The sequence below is a fragment of the Thermobia domestica genome, chromosome 16 (assembly GCF_964235325.1).
Source record: "Thermobia domestica chromosome 16, izTheDome1.hap1.1, whole genome shotgun sequence".
In the NCBI taxonomy this organism is placed as follows: domain Eukaryota; kingdom Metazoa; phylum Arthropoda; class Insecta; order Zygentoma; family Lepismatidae; genus Thermobia; species Thermobia domestica.
Window position 1 is genome coordinate 185,241,011 of NC_137469.1, and position 24,267 is coordinate 185,265,277.

Below are 24,267 nucleotides of genomic sequence, written 5' to 3' on the forward strand. Positions count from 1 at the left end.
CAATGTACCTATATTGGATTATCTCTATACGCAATCTTCATTTATTGAATAATTATTCTGTATTTGTACAAAACTTTCTATTTTCCATCTTTCCCAAACTGCTCAGTTATTATTAGACATAGGATTTTTATTCAAACCCATATTTTGTTTGCTTATATGCATCTGTGTTAAACTTGGAAGAGATTTCTAATACAATACAACTCGAATTTGAAGATTGCGACATATAAATGCATATTTCAAAGGTTAAGGCATATATTTATACTCAAGAGCATATTTAGCATATTCTGTACGTTTTTTTATTTCAGATACAGTTGTAGCATGCAATAAATCTAATTTTAGATTATATTTCCAATGCATTTAAATGTCTATGCAACAGAATGACTTTTTAGATGGGAGGATGGAGGAATGCCTACTTTATGAAGGACTAACATTGTTAGCAACCGGTCAGTAGAGCAACGGCGCTTTCAAACATCAAGACGTTAACAGAAATCAGATAAGAGTCATTTTAAGATCTTGTCGGTATCTATTCAGAAACAAGAGGCGCGGTGGATGTTTAGCTGTAGTTTACAAAGTTCAGCACGAGCTCCAGTCAGTTCCTAGTGAATTCGGGCACTCTGTGGGAAAAAAATAGATAAATGTTCTTCCCAGAAGCTCTGACTATAAAACAATAAAGCCATGGAAAAATACCTTCAAGGGTTATATCCCAATTGCTAGAAAATATAGATACTAAACTCGCTCCTCTCTAGAAGTGTTATCTGGTAACATCTGTTGATGCTGACAGGCCATTTTCTGGTTAAAAACATCACAAATTGACACCTGTGAAAATGCAGAGGCATTTTGTGATGTACTGTAAGACTAATTATGGGAAAGAATAAATTCTTAAAAACGAAAACTAATTTTTGTATAGTGGAAACATGTGGAAAACTAAGCTCGTCAGAGTAAATGAACTCTAAATTATGATTGCAAAGAAAAACTTGAAAATGTGCTCTCACAATGGTTTGAAACATTTGGGGTATACAAACTGTAAATATCATAAAAATAAGTTCCAAAGTGAAATCCCTAAAACGTACAGTACACTTTCGATGTTGTATATTTCACTTACAAAACTTCTGTGACAACTTCGCTGCATGTTTCAAAGTGTTCTATTTTATTGTATTGTTAGTGCATATTTTAACATACTTATACTATGGCCGCTATGTCTCTGGCTCTGACACTTCTGCACGTGGACAAAACAATGTTGCCAATTTGTCGTGGGTTTTGGCAACACCACTCCCCACTCTCGTCACAGGGAGAAGAGGGCCACCATTATCGCGCTCTTTCTCGAAATATTCACGAAGTCTGTATATCAATTCTCGACTTTGTCCTTTAAACACTCCTATTTTTTTGCCTTCGGTTCTGAAGAACTAGCCATTGTCACTACGTAATTACAATATTCTTAACAACACACCCAAACACACAAAAAGAAAAGAAAATACACAAAGTCGCAATAACCAAACACAATCTCAAAGCACTTTTCACTCAACTATGCACAAACAAAAGGGAGAACACGAAGCGGCAACAACGACTTGTTTCCATGTCAGAGCGGTGACAACTCGGTCACTCATTGGTCCTTATGGGGGTGTGTCAATGTAGTATCAACCCTAGCTTTCTTTTTCGCATAGTTGTCAGAGCCAGAGATACAGCGGCCGTAGTATAACAGCATAGTTGTATGCATGTATCATGAATTTTAAGTGCATAAAAATCCGATGCCTAATTTCATTCTTTCATTCTTTCTTTTTCTATTTTCTGTCTGTTTCCTCGAAACGATCTTCACTTCCTGTTTTTCAATTCTTACATTATGTTGAGGTAAGAAACATACAAGTTGGAGAGTCAAGAAAGCAGCACAAGGTAAATTCTAGAGGAAGCCCGTTTATCAAAGACCAACCACAGCCCCATACTACTTGCTTGGCAGGTGTTACACTTTGAAGGAACCTCATTATTCTGAAGAACATAGCTTAGCTTTTTCACGATCTCGTGAGAGAGAGACTAGATGTCCGGACTTCAACTGGATACCAGAAACATGTGAAGCTATAGGCACTGTTGCAGAGTTTTGTTTAACACCTTACCAGCTTAAGGGTTGTGTAACTGCATCATGGCTGAGGTACAGTGAATCCTTTCCTTTCCGTTACTTGCGTCTCTTGAATCTTTTTCATTAATCAATTAATGTCTCACTTATTATCATCCTTAACTTTTTTTTTTATAATGTTGCAGTAATAATTCGATCCCAGATTAAATGCTCTTGCAATCCTGAGCACCATATCAATATTTTTAGGGATTTCCCCTTAAATTCACTACTGCTAAATGGTGATGTGGACCTTCATCTTGTGAAGGATTTTACCTATTCACGCATTGAACTTGAAATTTTGTATCACTTTTTATTTTTAAGAAATTCGAACCACGTTATTTTTTTAAAAAAATATGCTATTGCAATACTACGTATCATGCCATTGCAATTTTTTTTTGTCATTTTTGAAGTTAAATTCATCATCCCCCCTCCTGCTTTTCATTTCTTCTTTCTACGCGACACGAGCAGTGGGTTTTATTTTATATGGTAGTATTTAATTTATGTGTAATACAATACATATTAGAGTATTTAATTAGTATCTTCTGCACGCTTCAATTGTGGGTAGAAGAATACCAAACTTTTGATGACCTAAATGATATCTCTACTATACAGTATTTTGAATCTTTAACATGCTCGTCACCTGTTGCCACTCCTTTTACTATCAAATATGTCTCCAATCTTAAGAATAATTTCCATTTATCGAGATCAATACCATTTATATCTGTTTCTTTTACATCGAATAGTTTGGGCATTGCTCACAATACTAGTAACTCTGAAGAAGATTCTTTGATCTCTATTTACAAAATAATTACGCCCAAACCATTTATGCTAAATTGTTGTTACGTATTCTGCCTTTTAGCAAATACTTTTTTCTTCTTAATTTTAATTTTGGGCCTGGAAATATGTCTTCCATGTTTCCAATATCTTTTTTTAGTTTTCAGATGATGGATCAGTTGTGTTCTTCTTCCTCCTATTCCTCGCTTTCCTTCCATCTCTCCTTCTATGGCGGTATGAAGAAGATAATTTCTTCGCAAAATGTGTGCAATGCAATTGGCATTTTTACGAAGGATGCTGGCTAAAAGCACCCTTTTCTCTCCTATGTTTTTGTTTGTTACTCTTTGTGTTCACTTTATCTTTTTCATCTTCCTTCAACACCACATTTAGAAGCTCTCTAAATATTTCTTCTCTAACTTCGGTAATGTCCAAGTCTCTCAACCATAAAGTCCAATACTCTATATATAGCACTTGACCAATTTCTTCCTTACTTCAATATTAAGGCTGTTAGTTAAGAGTGGCCTTTTCGTCTTTGGCAATGGCAATTCTCGATCTGATCTCTTTCGTCAAAATACATTCCAATATGCTAAATTCGAAGATGATGTCTACAAGAGTCTGAAGCTACTGAGAACTTTTAGTAGATAACTGATCAATTCAAAACTCATTTAATTGAAGCCTTTGGTCAGAATAATATGCTTCATCAGACGGAAAGGGAAACTAGAGCAAGTAAGAACAAAGTACTTCAAATTACGTATATTCTGAAGCTCATTTTGAGGATGGACCTTCACGCCATCTCAAAGAAACAAACGCAATTAATTATAGATGGATAGCAACCTGAATATTTTAGGGCGCTTATTTGTAAAGCATATGATTCAGTTCAACGCTTAATAGCGGACTTTATAACAAAAAACTAAAATTTTGCTAGAATGCCAAACTACTTAGAAATATATGAAACGGAATTCGTCAATTTCACAAGCGTTCTTAGTCGCTTCTAGCTCAAACAGTGAACCTGCTGACACATGTCTTTCATCACAGTCTAGTGTAACCGAGCATATTCTGAAAAATACTCATGTACGTGTTAAAAGTGAGCTCCATGACTCCAATACTTTGCAGCAAATCCACCAACAATTACGAAATATTTCGGATGGTATTTAGTATATCCCCAAATCGATCGACTGCTCCGGAGCCGGTACTGTGACTTATAGTGGGCCAATCTAAACGACATCGTTTACGCGTATACCCTCCGTCGCTGACGCGCCTGCTTTCAACGGACGCCCCGTCTCGCTTCCGCTCGAGCTCCCCTACTGCACTCCTGCCCTGACTCGGTTAGATAGCATTCATGCTTTTTAGTGGACACCAACACAAATTGGTTCGTGTTATATGCACTGTAGCTTTTATGCCATATGCCCATACTATATTTATACTCGTGACTACATCAGAATCACAAATAACGAACCGCAATCAAGCTTTCTTTGAATGTGCCTTCTCCTACTGCGAATCATGGTAACTCGGCCTATATAGAAAATGCTAATTCATCTTACCATGCAAAAGTGGCTCCGCGTGCGGTAGTCGCTAACGCTCTCGCCTTTGGTGCGAGCGGTCCCGGGTTCGATTCCCAGTCTGGAGCAATCGGTCAAAAAAAATGTAACCATGTTCAGTGAGGTTTTTCCTGGGATATCCTCACTCACACCAGGTCACCACCTTCCTTCCTTCCTTTCATCGGCGAGGGACATCATCCCTGATATGAGTCATCATGGTCCCCACTCTCTTTCCCAAAAAAATTCCAGGACAAATCACTAATTTTCTAGGACTTCAACACAGGAAGGTATAACAGGATTGCAACTGTAGGTTCAAAACTCACAATAGTGAAATGAAAAGTGCAGTAGCTCGTGTAGTGAATATTAATACAAATAAAAATTAAAGACACAAAGCCGAGCGTAATGTACTGCTTCTGGTTTCTGGTGATACCCCAATTTTCCTTGTAGCCACCCGATTCACCCATTCAGCACATGTATTTTCATTCTTTCTACATGACATTTTAATTGCGCACCTAACAAACTTACAAACAACAAAAATCTATTTTTCGTACATAGTATCTTCATTGGGTGACAGTGTGAGATATAATTAGGGGAAAAAAGGAATTATATTACTATATCTTTTTAACTATGTATGGAGTTGGGTGATTTCTTCATCTATAGACATAATCTCTTTCTTCTTTAGCGAAGCTGCTCTACAGATAGCATTTGACTTTGTCCATAAAGTAAAGCAAGATTTCTGTTCTGCTTCATGTGCAACCTGATTTGCTTGTCTGCAAAGCTTCACTTGTTTCCATCAAGTTTCTTTGCTTTCTCTGCAGTTGCTGCACATTTTCACTTCTCTCTTCCCTTTTACTCTGGACTTTCTCTTTCAACAGTCCTTATTTCTCCAGCTCTGCCTTGCATTGAAGGCATGATGCAGCATTTCTGTTGTGTTGTTGACTGAAGGCTTTTATGGTAAATGTTATCATACATCAATCTACCGAGGATTGATACTAGCACAACACACTTTTTGGAGAATAGTGCTAGTGAAGACAGCATCCAAGAATGGGTTGACAGACTAGCGGATGAAAGGAGAAGAGAGAAGTTGTCCCAGCCAAACACCCTGTTAAGAGAAAGAAAGCCTACCAAACCACCCATACATGGAGTACCATGACAAATTATTATTCACCAAAAATACCAATCTATTAAACTCATTATAATTGTAAAAAAATCTGACATTCAGTAAATTTTAAGGACAGAAATGCATTTTCAAGGACATTTCCAGGACGAGTGGGAACCCTGCGTCATGGGCTAAATGGCCTTAGATGCCGAAAGCCCAGAAACCTAATCCTTATCATGGAAAAGAAGAGACCATGGAAAAATAAAGGAGACACTTATGTTCAAAATTCACGTAGTAATAATGACGCGCGTAACGTAGGTGATACAAACTCGAGAGACCAGTCCCGCTTTAGGGAACTCTAGACTATCACGATCTCCTATTGTTCGTTGACGCTGTCAAAGATTGCATCATATAGCTCGCAATTGCAAAGTATTTTAAAACGAAGAAGCGGATTAGTTAGCAGGGACACAGTGTTACAAGTTCTTATATTTAACGAATCAGAACTCCCGTGTATAAATATTAGAGCACAGAGGCTGTATACTCCTATGTTAATCGATTTAGGAAGCCAAATATCTAGTCTTCCCACCACGTCTGGCCCAGGATTTTTAATTTCACACGACGCTTTTCTGGATAGAAGAGCACCGTGGAGCACTTGCTGCCGATTTTTTCTGTTCATATGTTTTGAAGAGAGAGAATTTAATCCAAAAATAGATTCCGGCTAGCACTTTTTTCTTACTTACTTTCATATATAAACAACAGTTCTTTTATTAAAAATGTTACGCAGTTTTACACAAAACGAACATGACCTTCCCGAAAGGATGTAAATATCAGTAACTTCTAACATTTAGAACAAAAGTTTTTGCAGTTTTCCGTTACGTATGTTAAATTTGGATTACACAGTTTAATGTACGATTTAAAATTCACGTATCAACGGAAGTAAGATGAGCATTACATGATAATGTAAAGCGAAACTTCGTTCTGCCAATGAACACAGCGCACAACCTGTCTGAATATGTTGTTAACGGAAAATTTTGACAACTTACAAACACCTCACATATACAAGAAGCTGGACCATCCATAAAAACCTTACATTTCTTAAAATTACTAATCATGCTACACTTTTACAGTGAAACCCAATAAGGTATAGATATCTGACAAATAACCGGGGCTATTTAAATCTCAAAATCTTCCCTTGTAGCCCTAATTTCCATTTCTGTTTAAGTCTATATCCTTAGTCTTGGGGCCAGACCATGTCTGTTGGAAAAGTTGCGTATACGGCACTTCTCTTTTGGAATAGTTTGTATGGTAATAGTGGACTATTTATGGGTTGGTCACGTGATCGGGATAGTGCGCAATTTCTCCCAATATGGCCGACCAGCCAAAGTGCAACGTTTGTGAAAAAAGCACATATCTCCTAAACTAATAATCCAATCTTCATGATTTAAAAACTAAATGATGCAGAAGGTAACAGACTATAATAAATTATCTAAAGTGTTTGACTAATCATTGAAATAAACACCTATAAAATAATTGTATATTAAAATTTGCATTTTTTATGATGGGTATAACTCATAATTTTAAACATAACAAGTAAGCAACTGGAATGATCGAAAAACACATTTTTTAACTTAAAGAGGTATTAAAATATCTTTCATTTGACACATAAATCATTAAGATCGGTTAAGAAACAAAGAAGATACAACGAATTGGTTTTGAGTATACATAGGATCTGTTGGAGAAAGTTGCGTATACGGCATTTTTCTTTTCGGATAATTTACGTAGTGTTGATGGACTAATTATTGGTTGACCACATGATCGGGATAGTGCACGTTTGTATTATAGAATAAATAGGCTCCTTAGGTTTTTGAGCACACAGAGGAAGGGTTGATGACGTCATTACATATATTGGAATACACACTTGTAGAGCACCATTCTCGTTACTGCTGCATGGGATTATTTCCAGTTTGATCAAAAGTTTTGATATGAACAGATTTTTCCAAGATGTTGGTAAATATTTAAAACTAAAAGTTACAATCTTAGGAGTTAGAAGAATTTGATAAGTTCAATCTTTTAATAAGTTTTCTTTGATAAGTTCAAGCTTTTAATGACAATCTTTCCTCTCAACACTTCTTTTTTAATTAAGTATGTAGTAACAATTGTTATAGTCTCAGAAATAATAGTAGTGTACATAGTACAAATGATGATATCATAGTAACATAGTCAACAAAAACAACAAAAAAATAAACATTATTTTGGATGTTACAAAAGAATGACACAATACAATGTTATTATATGAACTTTGTTATTTGGTACTACAGCTTCCATGCTAGTTGTATGGATTATTACAACCATTTAAATCGCATTCACAGAATTTCAAGCACGAAATCATTGCTAAACGACAGTTGCAGACAGTGCTTTTGGCACATTTCTTGCATCTGCACGGTACAGGTAAATCTGGTGGAAGTCTTTCTACAGATGGTAACCAGTCACCGTCTTCTTCTACCAAACCATAGTCCGCTGGATTAAGTGGTGTGTAATTCTGAAGTATATTGTACCAACGATGACTTTAAAAATACGCTCTTTTTATGTGTGTGTTGATGATGATGTTGGTGGGAGCTTTGTGAAATCAATACATTTCATTGTGTGATATTCCGTAACTCTGAGTTCATCCAATGTTGTATAGTTTGTTTTTATGGTACTTGCAAGATATGACTCAGCTTGTTGAACCATTACATTGTTTAACTCATTCTTCCAAAAATGTTCCAAAATTTGGGGTAACTCCTTCGCACGTTTAACAGCAGCGTGTTTGGTCGAAAATTTGCTTGTGGTATTGCATCCAGTCAACGCATGGACAGCTGGCAAAATGTTGATAGAAGGTTCTGGAATGTAGTCAACAAGTGTGTGTACTGGTAAATATCTGGTTGTTGACCCTGCGCCACACAGAACCCACATTTCAAGAAGCTCTCTCTTTTTAAATTCCAAGGCAAAAAGTACGTTGCACATACAAATGAATCAGCATCAGATGAAGCCAGTACAACGCGTGTCATTTCTGATGTCCTGATGGGGTGATTCACATGTGAAACAAGTCTTTCATCTGCTTCTTCAAGATGTTATGTTAAATTCTCTATTTCAGTAGACTCGCCATTCGAAATGCGTACATTCTTTTCCTCCTTGATTCCAAGACCGCCTATGTAGATGGAAATATTGTGCCGGGAACCATGTTCCATAATGTATTGAGCAAAGAACTGTTGAAAACTGTACTTGTGTGTAGACGCCCAAAACGAATTCATGTCCTTTGGTAGAGGTGTTTCCATGTTAGATATAGTAATTTCAATAGGATCAAAAGCCATTCTTCTTTTTCTCTTTGACGACTTAATGCTTCCTTCCAAGTAAACATCCATAACAATATCTACCCTCACAGATTCTTTTGATAAATGAAGTATTCTTTGAAACACGCTCTTTACTAGATCTCCAAAGGTTTGCAATGACTTTCCACCGGCGGCTGCTACATGAAGCATGAAGTCAATCGTGGTGGCGGTTGGAAGAGTGGACTCGGGAAGTTGCTTCAGTACTGTTCCATCAGGTAAATCTTTCTCAAGCTCACAAACCATTTCTGACTTTTGAGATTTACGGAGGAATCCGTTTCTCATGAAGTAAAAAAATCTAGATGTGAGTTCCCAACATAACAGACGATCGATTGAATAGCCTCTTTCACCTGCTATATCTACAAGCTGCAAGGCGTCAATAGTTCCTTCTGAACATCAACTGACTTCTTTGGATCTGAATGAAACACATTGTTCTTCATCCGGTGTAAGTTTGAAAGCAGTATCTTTGTTTTCTCAACAAAAACATATTTCCTAAATTCCTGGTATTGCTTGTCTTCTATATCAACACATTCTAGCTTAAATTTATTTTCTTCTTCAGTGAAACGACGACCTGTGGTGATGTTCTGAATTCCATCATTGGATAAGGCAAATGGGTTGCCCCTTTCAGCGATGAAATTCACAGGTCTTGTCACTAGTTATTCATGATGAGCGTTTGTGTTTTTGAAAACTCATGGTGCGTCAAGCATTCATCATAGAATTGCATCCGACATAAAGTACGAAAAAGATGTTTTATTGCAGTCTTTTCATGTTGAACGAGATTTCTTAGCGCTACAAATTCTTTTCTCCCGTTTATTGAAATGATTCCACTGGGGCCTTTTGCAGGCTTGTTGTACACCTGCTCTAATGCCTGATCCATAGCGACACTACTGAAATGTCTTAGTTTGCTGCACAACGAAATGCCCTTCTAAAAAGTCATCATACAAATTTGATGCTCTTCAGCTAGTTTAAGACACTCTTCAAAGTGAGTACTTCCCCACCTAATGTAATTTATCTTTCCAAAGCAAAAAAATAATGGCAGCGCTCTGCGGAAAGCGGACACATGCAGTTCCCAATTACCTTCCCTGTCGCTAGTCGGAATTTTCAAGTTGAAAATCATAATCTTTGAACACTCTTTTCAACTTTCCTACTGTAAAACTATGTAAAGAAATTTCTACATTCCTCACTTTATCAACAACATCTGGAATACGTACTTGTGATGAGTAAACTAACTGCGATTTATTTTTTTTCTTTAGGATAAACAAACATTATTTCTTCACCAAAATTATTTAACAATAGCTTTTTAACCATCTTGTTTGTCACATAATCGGTAGATTTGCATTCTTCATTCATGAAGGAGCACAGCTGAGAAAGTTCATATCCTTTGGCGAGAAACGAAATCGTCTCAAGAAGTTTCTTAAACTCTCAACACGACTCACATCTTTTTCCTGGTTGTTGGTATCCCTAGTGTATTGTAACAAATACGTGCTCATGCATTGGCGATGGTACACGATATCACTGGCAAAGAAACTATCTTCGTCTGTTAAAGTTCTTGTCCTTGAGAACACATCTTCTTGAACGTATCGAGATGCTGCGAGACATTGAGCAGCTCTGTCTCTTTCACAAATTCTGTACAATTTTTTGTCAGTTTTGTCTGATATCTGATCACACACAACGCAACGTTCCCTTATGGAAGTATTCTTCTGATTGCGCAAAACTCATCTTTATTGTAGTTACCACTGTCACCAACAACACAAACATGTCCACATATCCTATTCGTTCGCTTTTAACACGTAGGGTCTATAACAGTCAATGTGATAGTAAATTTAACTGGACTCCACTTTATCTAACAGGCCATCCTGGAGCTTGCGCGAAGAATATGAAATGTTTTCTCTACCACTGTCGGTCCCATAAACTTTTTTCCCTCGAGTCTGGATCTTGCACAAAATACATACTGGATTCGAATTGTTTTCTGTTTTCGATATCTTCTTGATATGAGATCGCACTACAATTGTTCATTCCATTTCAAATGATGTACAAAAAATTATCAGAAACGATACAAAACAAAAGAAGGTTTTATAAGCAACCAATTCACTGTAATTCAATAATACATATGCAAGCAAGTGACGTAACTCTAAATAAAATCTATATATACTACTGTCCGCAAAGGGTTAAAATTTGAAACAAAACTAAAAGAGAACACATACCATCTCGATCACGTGACCAACCCATAATTAGTCCATCAACACCACATAAATTATCCGAAAAGAGAAATGCCGTATACGCAACTTTCTCCAACAGATCCTATGTATGCTCCCAACTAATTCGTTGTATCTTCTTTGTTTCTTAACCGATCTTAATGATTTATGTGTCAAATGAAAGATATTTTAATACCTCTTTAAGTTAAAAAATAAGTTTTTCGATCATTCCAGTTGCTTACTTGTTATGTTTAAAAATATGAGTTATACCCATCATAAAAAATGCAAATTTTAATATACAATTATTTTTGTAGGTGTTTATTTCAATGATTAATCAAACACTTTAGATAATTTATTATAGTCTGTTACCTTCTGCATCATTTAGTTTTTAAATCATGAAGATTGGATTATTAGTTTAGGAGATATGTGCTTTTTTCACAAACGTTGCACTTTGGCTGGTCGGCCATATTGGGAGAAATTGCGCATTATCCCGATCACGTGACCAACCCATAAATAGTCCACTATTACCATACAAACTATTCCAAAAGAGAAATGCCGTATACGCAACTTTTCCAACAGGTTCTATACTACCCCAAGACTACCCAAGACTACCTCACAATATTTCGATCCTATCACGAATTATCCTTAAGCGTAGACGTGATGCTAGACTGAGCCTATTTTTGGATTACATTATTCTCTCTTCGAAATGTGTAAACAGAAAAATCGACCGACACCAAGTTTTTGTGCAAACAAACCTATTGCTTTAACTTCTGTAATTTCTTTTTGTCCTCCGCTGTAAGTTATTTAAACCCATTTACAGGCTGGCAATGGTTTGCGCATTCAGGAAGTGCACCTGAATCAAGCCACATTTATTGTTTGGAGCGAACGCTAATAGCAGACCTGGTTCTTCGCAATCTCGGTGTGACATATCAGGGTTCCTTCTGATCTGGAGAAACCTATTTCCCTGACTTTCATGACAGGTGTCGGATGACGTTAACATATAAATAAGGAATAAATAACGATGGGTATTTGTATATGAGAACATTTACTCTATGGAGACAAATAATCAATTGTTCATACCAGGGTTGGCTGGTTTAAACCAGCTGGTTTTTTCAAAGAAACCAACTGGTTTAAAACAAAAAAATGTTCGTAAAAGTGTAAGAGTTTGTAAAATCTTGATGAACACACATTTGTGGGTTATCACGTTTCACTCCCGTATATTATTCGTATTATATTCAGACCTAAATTCCCCACTCATTACTCAAAAAGATTATGCTACAAAAGCAACTTTTTTTATATATATATATAAGTTTATAAATGTTTATTTTGTGATTTTTTGTAGTTGTTATTATTGTTATGTAATTGCAATCGAAGAAAAATTCTAAATATTGTTGCGTTTCAATGTTTACTATTGATAAAATACATCGAAAATGCCGTACTTTGTGTGTGTGGGTGGGTGGGGGGTCATACAGACCCCACGAGAGGCATTTAGTGAAATAAGTATCTTTGGTATCTATTTATGTATAAATGAGTCTGAGCCAAAGTGGACTCAAATAATTCGTATCTTTATTCACTTTTCTTATTGATATGCAGATTAAGTCGGCGTATTTCTTTAATCTGGACCAATAAAAGTGGTTGTTAACTAACTTGAACTAAATTAGTTCTTCTGTACTCCGTAGTACTTTGAAATTGTTCATATGTAATTCTGTGTAATGGTTTCACTTGTGCAACTGTTTATCTTTTTGTCCTTCTGAAATGACTCTTGACAGGTATATTAAGAAGCATGTAAAGATCAGTACAACGTATTTTTTTTTTTAAATCAGGATTCCTTCATGAGTCAGTCGGCAGACGTATCGCATTTGTGGCCAATTAGCCTTGGTTCCGAGTTCAAATGGAGGACAATTTCTCTCGGATGTAACTCGAGAAGCGGCTTTTATTCCGCTCTAAGCTTATGTGACCCCTTCCAGTATAACCCGGTTGTTGCATAATAACATCAAGGCGAAACAAACTTATTTCTGTCCATATATGATATGAATATATAAAGCAAATTATTTAAACCATAAAAACCTGGTTTAAACCAAAAAAAAAAGTTTTTTTGTTTTTTTAAATAAAAACCATGGTTTTTGTTAACCATGGTTCATACGTACACTTCACTTACCTCCCATAAAAAATTTGAGCCATGTCCCATACTGTAATCATTGGGTACAATTAATGCCAAAATATATATTTTATAAAATTTCCCTGAGCTTTCATGAAATGCACAATTTTCCCTGCGTTTTCAATGACTTCTCTTACTAGTAGGAACCCTGTATACACATAAATACAAAAACAAGCTCTTTTTCCATATTGCTTTGCATTTTTGTGTTTACTACGTCCTCTTTCTTTGAATAATGAGTTTCACCCATCCTTTGATAATAGTACAGATATTGAGCCAGTGGTGATTCCTGAAGGAATACACATATGTGGAGGATGATTTCGATTTTCGGGCTTTCGGCATCTATCGCCATGTTAGCCCTTCACGTATATGAGGGATGACGTCCCTCGGCAAGCACACTATCCAATGAAAGGGAAGGAAGGAAACGACGTGGGACCTACAAGTTTGGTGCCACCCGGCATTTGCCTGGTATGAAACCTGGTCTGCATTTACATCCTATGTGCAGAACACTATGATATTCTAAAGTTCTGTAAAGTAGGTTGCTTACGTAAAATGAAAATTGCATCTAGTTCAAGCTAAGAAGGGATATGACAACAATACTGGGTGAGTTTTAATAGAAAAGGATAAGTTTCAGGTGCATACATATTTTGGTAGAATGAATATAAAGTAACTCAAGCCCTACTGGAACCCTGGAAAACCTCATTCAGAATGGCCGGCCTGAAAATGCATTTTACACTTTTCGACCGAGTGCTCCCACTGGGAACCGAACCCGGGATAGCTCACACCGAAGGCGAGAGCGTTAGCGAGAACGCTACGCGGGACCACATACACATATGTGGATTTGAAATAGATGCGAACAAATGTCTGTACGTTTCGACCTAAAGATGTCATTTTGATTAAACCTCACCTCACATGAAATTTATCTGCTCTTGATGAGAATGAGGGTAATTTGGTGTTATTAGTTTTCCTGAAATTAAACTATGTTTACAGCTTATTAGCACGAGCTTATAGGAAGTTCATCTGGAATTATACAGTATTATAGTGCTGAAATATCTTACAAAGCTCAGCCTAAACGCTTTATACTACGTATTCAAACTGAAGTTTCTATTCACTAGAACAAACAAAAAATTGAGTTACTTTATATTCATTCTACCAAAATATGTATGCACCTGAAACTTATCCTTTTCTATTAAAACTCACCCAGTATTGTTGTCATATCCCTTCTTCGCTTGAACTAGATGCAATTTTCATTTTACGTAAGCAACCTACTTTACAGAACTTTAGAATATCATAGTGTTCTGCACATAGGATGTAAATTTCACTAATAATAATAATAATAATAATAATAATAATAATAATAATACGAAGGTAATCTCAAAAGTCTTGCACACAGCGTATGCACGACCGTTTGAGTGGAGTGATCAATGTAATGTCAGTTGTGAGTCAGAGTTTGGGTTTGACGGTTGTGTCTGTGTTGTGAGAAATTCAGTATTAAAATGGAAGGTGAACCCGACTCAGGTCAGATTACACATAATGGTCAGCATTTCTATATCAAAATCAAAACTCTACGTGGAAAGAATCCAAGTGAAATTTAAAATGTTTTTCGAAAAGTCTGTGAAAATAGTGTAGTAGATCGTAGCACGGTGGCCAACCCGTTTCTGTGAAGGCCGTGTAAGCACTGCGGACAACCAAAGAAGGGAAGACTATCAACTGCAACAGACTACACCATTTCAGTTCACAGGTCATACTGAAAACTTAAAAGATGAGAAAAATCTCTGCCAGATGGGTTCTGCATGATCTGAGTGAAGAGCGGAAAGCATATCGCAGAAGAATTGCTTCAACGTTACCAAGCAGAATGAGATCAGTTTCTACGAAGGACTGTTGCAGTTGATGAAACCTGAATACGAGATTTAGAACCAGAATTGAAGTCTCAGTTGTCACAATAGAAAAGTTCCGACTCTCAAGGCCCTTAAAAATTCCGCCACCAACAATCAAAGGATAAACTCATGATAATCTTCGCGTATGACATGAATCGAGTGATAGCTACAAATAGTGTGACACTGGGATGTCTTGTAACAGACGCATACTACAAGCTGTTTCTGAAAATGTTTTGCGTCCGAAAATTCGTCAAAGATGCCAGGGTTTGTCCAAGTGGGCCCAGCTCGAAATAAATCTGATTTTTTTTTCTTTCGAGTTGGACCCATCCCAAAACACCCACCTGGGCTTTTGAGCTTTTTTGTAGTGTATTATTGGTACAATTAAGGCGATCACATTGAAAGTGATTTTTTTTTTTTTTTTTTTTTTTTTCAGATTTTGGGCTTCCCTTGGGAAAATTAAATGCTTTTACGTTAAGGTATACAACATACTCAACATAAGACCATTATAAAGTTCTGAATGAATAAAAACTTACCTTTGCTTGAGATAATTATAGAGTAAATTAATGTATGGATTCTGCTTATAGCCTATTTGAAGTAAAATATACAATTCTATACCTTAGAAAATACTTTCCGTGAATGGAATGCTCGAACATGTGAGTTGGGTTTTTTCAAATGCTGTGACATGCTTGCATTTCGTGTCCTCACCTCACACGGTAATGCAAAACCGCATACCGCCATACAAGTGAGGGAAACACTCGACAAGTATGGATGGGAAATACTTCTCCACCCACCATATAGTCCTGATTTGAGCCCATTCGATCAATTTGTTTCCTAAATTGAAGGAACCATTTCGTCGAAAAATTTCCGATACAATTGACGAAGCTTCCAATGAGGTGACCTGAGTGATCGCAGTTTAGCAATGAAGGTGCCCTATCTGGAATACAGAATTTACCAAAACATTGGGAAGCTGTCATAAGCAAGAATGGAGATTATATTGAAAGCCTGTAAGGGTCTATTGTACAATACCTTTAGAGGAATTATCAAGGAAATCATTTACTTCTATAGTATCTTTCAGTGTGCAGAACTTTGGAAATGACATTCGTCCGTTTAACTTATCTTGTCATTAATTTCATACTTAATCCTCGAGTAGTATCAGTCTTACCTGTATGGCACATTTCTACTTACTTTAGAAGGATCATAATTTTTTATAAATTTGTCCACACCAGCCCATGTTCCTTGTATCCACCTCGTATTAGGGAGATTATACATAAATGGTACCAGCTTATCGAAATCTCCTACTACTATTTCAGATTCTTTAAGTTTCAGTGTGTCTATATCACCATTACCTGCAAAAGTAAAGTATAGCGTAGTAAATGATAGTAAATACACATTCTTGTAAGGGAGGATAAATTTTTCATGCAAATTTCTTTAAATGAAGATTTATGTAGCAAATAGAAAGCATTAAATTAATGAAAGGACGGCATTTTATTACGTTCCCCAACTCGTTTCACGGCTCCACAACAGAGTACCTGTTTTTGTCTAAATTGGATAAAGATAGAAAAAAATTGGGTCCTGCGGGGCTTCTGACTCCCTTTGCTCGCTGTCACTCGCTTAGCTATATTCTGTGAAGGAGGTAACATTGGAGATCTTATATGTGCAAGATTTGGGGAGATTTAAAAAGACGCCCCGACAAATGTTGCAATGATATGTCATCTGGTACGTCCAGGATCTCTGATAAAGAATTATCAAACAACCTCAAAGAACTGATCATGGCCTTGGAAGACTTGTTAATTGTACAGTAATAATGAATGCAATCACCACAAATCGCCACAGTTACATCTTTTCACATTTGATGCTACTGTAGGAACTTGAACAACGATGTTAAACCAACAAAAATGTTTAAAAAATGGACAATGAAGTTGGAGAGCTGTCATTATGCACTTCCCTCTCCCTATACAACAATAAGCTGTCGCAAATAAGTCTGTTGTTGACGACTGTATAATTTTTTTTTTTTTTTTTGTCATGTAAACCAAATCGATCCATTGCATTCACATAACTTCTATTTATTATTTCTTTTTATTTTGGCGCACGGCCATTTTTTGTGTTCAGCCTAGGAGTATAAGCATTGTTCAATTTCTATGGTAATAAAGAAAATGCCGAACTAGAACAAGCAAAAATGAAGCACAATCGCCGGCTTAATATTTAGCAGTAAAACGCATGGACATAGGCACGGGTTAGGTCTTGAGGATCCGGACTCCCCCCCCCTCGGAATCCGTATGTTTCTGGATTTCTTTTTCATCAATGATAATATCACGAAAGTAAACTAAATTTCCATGCCAGAATGCAAGCAGAGAACAGTCTTTTCTCGAAAAAAGAAGTCTTCAGGAACATTGTTTATAAGAGTGAAGGAGTCTATCATTGAAAATGCGTAGCTCTACAATTCGTGACGGCGCTTTTCGGTTACTGATAGACGAAAGCTCGTTGCTTCACATCTATACTTGGTAGTTACCAATATAATAATGCAAGCATGAAAATGGAGGAGGAAATGAGAGAAACCCGAGAAAACCCATCCACTTGATATTTATTTACCACAAAACATAGTCATGCACCCATGGTTTGACGCTCTATCGACTAAGCCACCGAAGTAGTGGCCACAGGCAACTTTCAGGAAGTAAGTTATGCTTATGAGATACTGCACCGGAGGACAATTTCTCCATGAAAATAGCACAACCAAACTTCAATTATCCCTTCCTCGACAAGCCCAGGCGCTTAACGAAAACCTGGGGGCCCTGTGGATGGTTAATCATACATAGCCCAAAACACCATTTCCTGCAAGGCAAGATTAAGCACACCGCTCGAAATAAATGTTGGAAAATTACAAATCTCTCAATAATTTCCCTCTTGTTGCTCTCCAAAAGATTTGCGTTGGGCGATATGCCAATCCACGACAGCATTGATGAAGTTCACGGTAGCCATCAGAGGTAATTGTTGAAAAATTACATTTGTTTCTCATTTGCGTGTAAACATAGTGTCAAGCCATACATCAGAACTACAGTGCAAAAAAATTCAAACCAACTTGAGCTAGGTGGCCACTACTAAGCACGAATGGTGGTTAGCAGATTTAGAGCATAGCAAAGCTGGTGTTCGCGGTGTCCGAAGGGCCAAATGCGTTAGCAATATTGGCTATGCGCATAAGCAAGGGTAGTGCACGTGGATTTTGGCAGTGATATGAGTTTCTATTGTACCTGTAACGGTCACGCTAGTAATGCTACGCTTGCAGTGTAAACTACAACTTTTATACACTGTACAGAAATAGGTTATTACACCGTCAGAAAATATCTAATAGTTTTTTTTTTTCATACGCACCTGTAAACACAAAATACAGCAAGGTCCCCCTTCCTATTTAGCTGTGATAATCACCGAAAACAACGTGCCCTGCGGGGCTCTAACCCGCCTTCACTCGCTGGGCAACACTATGTGAATTAAGCTTTGGTAGAGAAAGGAACCAACCTAGCTACTAACCTATATAAGGGGATCTGTGTTCTATAATCTTCCCGAATTTCATCCGTAAATTTTGCCAACTGTGGTGTGCCTATACCTGACCTGTACCGAAATTTTAATATCACACACTGACTGCCGTAATGTTCGTTTCATGTTCGGCGTTTTAACATCCCCCTTCTGTACTAAGTCATCGACCCCTATTCAACGTGTCCCTAACATACATTGGCACTGCCCATCAAACGACATTATGCACTAAAGGCAAGAATGTCAATTAATTGCCGCGAGAAAACTCAAAATATAATATATCGTAATGGATTGAGTATAGCCCGCTCCCTCCAGTGATTTTTAACGAATCATAGTAATTCTAACGATTCATACTAGTTCATAATGAATCGGAATCGCATGTTATAAAGATTTAAGATGTAAATCTTGCGGTAAGGAAGCTCTTTTAGTATAAGTAGTAGTAGTAGTAGTAGTAGTAGTAAGTAGCAATAGTAGTAGTAGTAGTAGCAGCAGCAGTAGTAGTAGTAGTGACTCTTCCAGTTCCGGGGACAAAGAACTGGGGGGAGCGGGCTATACACAAGCCTATGGTAATGTATCTCACTTAATTCCAAGGCTACTCACTACTTCCAACTGCTTTTCTCCTACTCTTTCTTTGGTGTCAGTGAATGTTGATTTACAATGAACCTTCTATTCATGTCAAGCTAACATAAATCTAATATACATGGTTACCTCAGATCTTTAAAATATATACATAAATGATTAATCAACAATTAATAGCTGATAGGTCTCTTACTTATTTTCCTATGCAACTTTCCGATGCAGCAATAACAGGCATTGACGTACATAGAATGCTACGAACTACTAGTATAAATACCATAACTTACTTGACAAAATATCCACAACATTTGTTCCTGACAACACACTTCTCAATTTATTTGCTAAATTAGGGATTACACTCATCACAGCTACCGTCCTGCAAGTTTGCTCCATCGTACACACAATAGAAAGTCAAATGATATACTTTAACAATATTAAAATAATAATTTTTAAATAACCATATATGATACACTAAGTAGAATGCTTCTCAAAATTATTTCCAATTATATTTCTTGCTAATTTCATATTTGTATATTTATAGAAGCGATATATGCTATTAAAATAACTCCAGTTGGTATTTTGAGTTACTAGATGTCACAAAGTACATAGACCACCACGAACATGCGTCGATCTCCGCGCAAAGCATTTTGGTATTGAATAGTATGGATCCGCCATGATGTCGTTTAAGAAAAGGAGCTTCAGAGATATGTTCGAATATAGTATATTTATTATTGTGACAGAGTGTGAGTGAAGCTTCATAATGGGAACGAAATAAGAAAACTAAAGGTTTGTTTGGTGCAGGGTATATACCCTTCGCTACCCTGCAAGGGAACTATACCAGCATCTTACACATCGTGGCCAATGTGTTCGTAGTTTGTCAACAAAAATGAGCAAGCTCTCGTTTAGGGCTAGGGCGCTGGACGCCGCTAAGCCCATGCCAATATACATAGCTGAGGAACTCCCTGATCTACCAGACTATTCTGCAATTAATAGAGCAGTACCACCAATGCCAACTGGTATGGAAAAAGAGGAAGAAAGTGTAAGTATTTTCACAAAGAAATTTTATTTTAGAACGTGATTGGTCCGCCATATTGAAATGGCGGATTTTCAAACATGTCGGCATGCTGTAAATAGTTATAGTTCGAAAAAGCATTGCTTTAATGTGTATAAAGGATAAAGCTTGACATTATTTTAAACAATTAGGAGGGATACGTCTGATCTTAATTTTATGCCCATCACACCTTGCGCCTGTGTTTTCACTTCTAGCAATTGGTTTACGTAGCAGTGAAATGTTTGACAGGAGACGGCGCCACCTGTACAGTATGGTCTCAGTGCAAGGGTAGAATGTCAAGTTGCATATGACGTCCAGTGCCAAGTGTCTCAGATAATTGGATCACTCGAATTGTCGTGTTTGATTTTAAAATGTTTTACTAGTTGCACTTCAACATATGAAAATTAAATACTATCGGAATAGTCCACAAATTATTCCTATTGATTGATCTTGAGACAGCCTTACAATAAGTAACAGTGAATAAATAAATAAAGTCGAATATCTGTTGTTATTTAATTTCGTTTTTAGTTTATTCCCTTATCTTGAAACTGAATATAATGAATGTAAAGAAAAGCGTTGTTTGTAAATACATGTAACAGTTCACGGTATGATTAGCAGCAATAATGAATAACAATGAAGAGAAAACTGTCACGCTGATTTTGACCGCGGAAGATAGGATTATTTGTATCCCCCCCCAATAGACGTGGTTTTTTACCACTGAGTTCCCGTTTTACATTGGTTCATTTCAAATTGCAGCAAATAGGTCTATAAGTGATATTTGGTTCCACTCCAAACTTACCTGTACCTTAGGCAAACAGAGAACAATGTGCCCTGTGGGGCTCTAGCCCGCCTTCACTCGCTGACGCTCGCTCGGCAATACTATCTGAATTAAGTATTAAACGGTAATAGGTAAGAACAGCTACTTCTCATCTTCCGTGCACGAGGATACATCTTACTGTTGCACTACCTAAACACCCTAAGTACAAGGGCAAGAACTCAGTCTATTACCTACTTTTTAACATCCTAGATAGTCAATGAATAATTCCTGAAAGTATGGCGTTTCTCGTCCTTCCCTAAATGGGAAGTACGGCTCCTTAACTATAACCTAGGGTAAACTTCGGTACAGATAGGAATCAACCTAGCTACTAACCTATGTGTGGGTCCTGTGTTCTTGAACCTTCCCGAACGTTACCTATATTTCAATATTAAGTTGGAGCCAAGACACTCCTCATTACACTTCCTACATTTTTTCTAGTGAGAAACAAAAAGTAAAAGAATATCAATAATTAATAAAAGAATTCATGGTAGCTTCAAAATGTAACCCTGTTCTGGAACACTAACCCGATCCCCAGTCGCAGTGGCGAAGGGTACTATGAGGCTTTGAAGCCGGGCCTACCCTGTTTTCTACCGTTTTTTTCTTTATCTGTGGTTTCTTATAATGTCAGTACTTCTATATTTCGGTAACAAAATAGTAGGTTGGAAACACTCGGAGTCCTTTCGTCTGAGCCTTACCAGCTTCCTAGACGTGTTTACAGGCTATGCTGCTCAGGGGCTGGGGATTACACGCATTGTTGGGAAGGTGTGAAGACTATCCTCTGGGAGTTTAGTTTTAGCGTTGAAGGGATCTTTCAATTCTAATATGTTATAAAACAGGGTTGGCAAAAAACATGGTTTTTATTGATAAACAAAAAAAAAAGTTTTTTTTTTGGGTTTAAATAATTTGCGGTATGTATTTATATTACATATGAACAGAAATAAAGTTTGTTTCGCCTTGGTGTTACTATGCAACAACCGGGTTATGCTGGAAGGGTCACATAAGCTTAAAGCGGAATTCAAACCGCTTCTCAGCTTACATCGAAGAGAAATTCTTCTCCATTTGGACACGAAACCGGGAGTAATTGGCGACAAATGCGATGAGTCTACCGACTCACTCACGAAAGACTTCTGATAAAAATACGTTGTACTGATCTTTACATACTTGATATAATTGTCAAGAGTCATTTCAGAAGGACAAAAGACAAACAGTTGCACAATTGAAACCATTATAGAGAATTATATATAAATCGGGAAACTCCTGCCTTAGCCATTAGAAAAATCCTGTTATTACTTTAAATGTAAAGCAATAACGAAAAACTCCCGTTATTGCTTGGCATGTAAAATTTGTATCATAATCAGTACGCTAAAACAGGTATTAAATTAAAAATTTAGTATGTAGATATCATTCAATTAAATTAAAACGAAGTCCAATTCAAGCTAATGTTGGAAGCTACATAGGCAGTCGGTAAATTTTGCCAACTTCTATCAATATATTTAAGCAATCTTGGCTTTATAAAACAACCGACATTCAGGCATACAATTTGGTTTCGTTTCGTGTGTTCAGGCTTAACATCCTTATGTAATATGGAGGTAAAAAGAAGAATTTCGCTTGAAGTCACATCCGAATCGCTGCTTGGTTTACACTTGAAAACAGGGTTGTGGTTCGACCGAGAGTTGAACATGGGACATAAAACTAATGCAGATGGTTTGATATGTGGAAACGTTACCATTAAGTTCATACAATTTCAAGCGTTTTTCGTTTTTTTTTTTAAACTTTTTTTTTTTAGAAAAAAAACAGCTAACCCTGTTATAAAATGATTTCCTTAACACAGAGTTAGAAGTTTTTGTGTAGAATTATGTATTCCTATTAGTAATAACTTGTTTAATTTAGATATATACTCTTAGGAGTTATTCAGAGTAGCTGTTTTTTTTTCCCTACATGGGGCCTGATCCATAATAGCTTGTAGAATATGTTTGATACATTTAACATACTAAACGCTACTGTACAGGATAAAATAATTATATTTGTGTGTAATCTTAGTTGAGTTTTCCATTTCATAGAATCAGTGGCGTATTTACGATTTTGTTTCGGTGCTTTGCTAACTTTATCCCATGGAAATGTGAAAATTCTATAATATATATATATATATATATATATATATATATATATATATATATATATATATATATATAAAAACATGAAAAGTTGCGATAAAATTTTGGCTAGTGCTTACGTCCAGAAGCCACCCCCCTTAAATATGTCATTCCATAGAATACAGTATTAAATTATCTTGCGTTGATTCAAATAAAGTTCCTTCTGAGAACATTTCTAGTTCAATCATTATCAGGTGATGCATTAATTAAATACATTATTGTACTTACTTCAAAGTGAGAGGTGCAAGTAACGAACGCTTATCCAAGAAATTTGACAGCTAAATGTAAGAATGTATTTCCTTTTTTTTCTCCGTCCATTTTCAAATAAGCAGGAAATGAAAATAGCAACTGAGTTGATCCCCTCACCTCCCTGCAAGTCCCAGACAGAAGAAAATATGAAAAAATAGTTGTATTAAATATAAATGGGAATATTCCATTAATACATATTGCGTGTTTTCCTCATGTAAATATTTGTTGAATAATAATAATAAACTACTTTCCGTCTACTGTTCTTTGAATGTTCTTTAAAATAAATAGATTGGTAGTTTTTTGTTTAACTCAATAAGGGAAATAAGGTTGTGACTAATTTTAAATATTTTATGATATATTAAATGTTATTTGTGTTATTAGTTTGTCGGACCTACCCTACTTGTGGGTTACGCTTCGCCACTGTTGAATCATAATAAAGAACGTAGTCAACCTACCCCGGGTACATTCGTTGTCGCTTGCTCGGCATTACTGTGTGAATTGGGTATTGAGCTTTGATCAAGGAACCAATCTGGCTGCTAATCCAGTCTTACCTATATGTGCAGGACAGCATTCTAGAACCCACCTCAAACTGTGTTTAAGTAAACTAACTTACGTTAAGATTTTCTATAGAACAGAAATACATGGGCCAGTTTTATACTATGTAATTGTTGGTTCTCAGATTTTTGCTGTAGCTATATGAGATATCTTGAAAGCAAGTACCGGCTTAGGTTCCGTAGATGGGAGCCACATAGTAAGTTAGTGGGAGGAGAATAATAAGTTAGAGGTTCC

The 24,267-nt window shown here is 36.6% G+C and overlaps 2 protein-coding genes across 2 annotated transcripts in view; one reads left to right on the top strand and one right to left on the bottom strand.

Annotated features, from left to right (window-relative positions):
• Positions 1 to 19,751, bottom strand: part of LOC145673558 (glyoxylate/hydroxypyruvate reductase A-like) — a 53,030-nt gene extending 33,279 nt beyond the window's left edge. The window contains exons 1-2 of the mRNA XM_081743379.1: positions 19,496 to 19,751; positions 16,293 to 16,453 (exon numbers count right to left, since the gene is read on the bottom strand). Coding sequence (XP_081599505.1) covers positions 16,293 to 16,453; positions 19,496 to 19,601 — 267 coding nt within the window. The 5' untranslated portion in view covers positions 19,602 to 19,751. The remainder of the gene's footprint in view (positions 1 to 16,292; positions 16,454 to 19,495) is intronic.
• Positions 19,752 to 19,859: 108 nt separating this feature from the next.
• E(Pc) (Enhancer of Polycomb) overlaps positions 19,860 to 24,267 on the top strand; it is a 103,184-nt gene continuing 98,776 nt past the window's right edge. Inside the window, exon 1 of the mRNA XM_081743378.1 lies at positions 19,860 to 20,247. Coding sequence (XP_081599504.1) covers positions 20,095 to 20,247 — 153 coding nt within the window. The 5' untranslated portion in view covers positions 19,860 to 20,094. The remainder of the gene's footprint in view (positions 20,248 to 24,267) is intronic.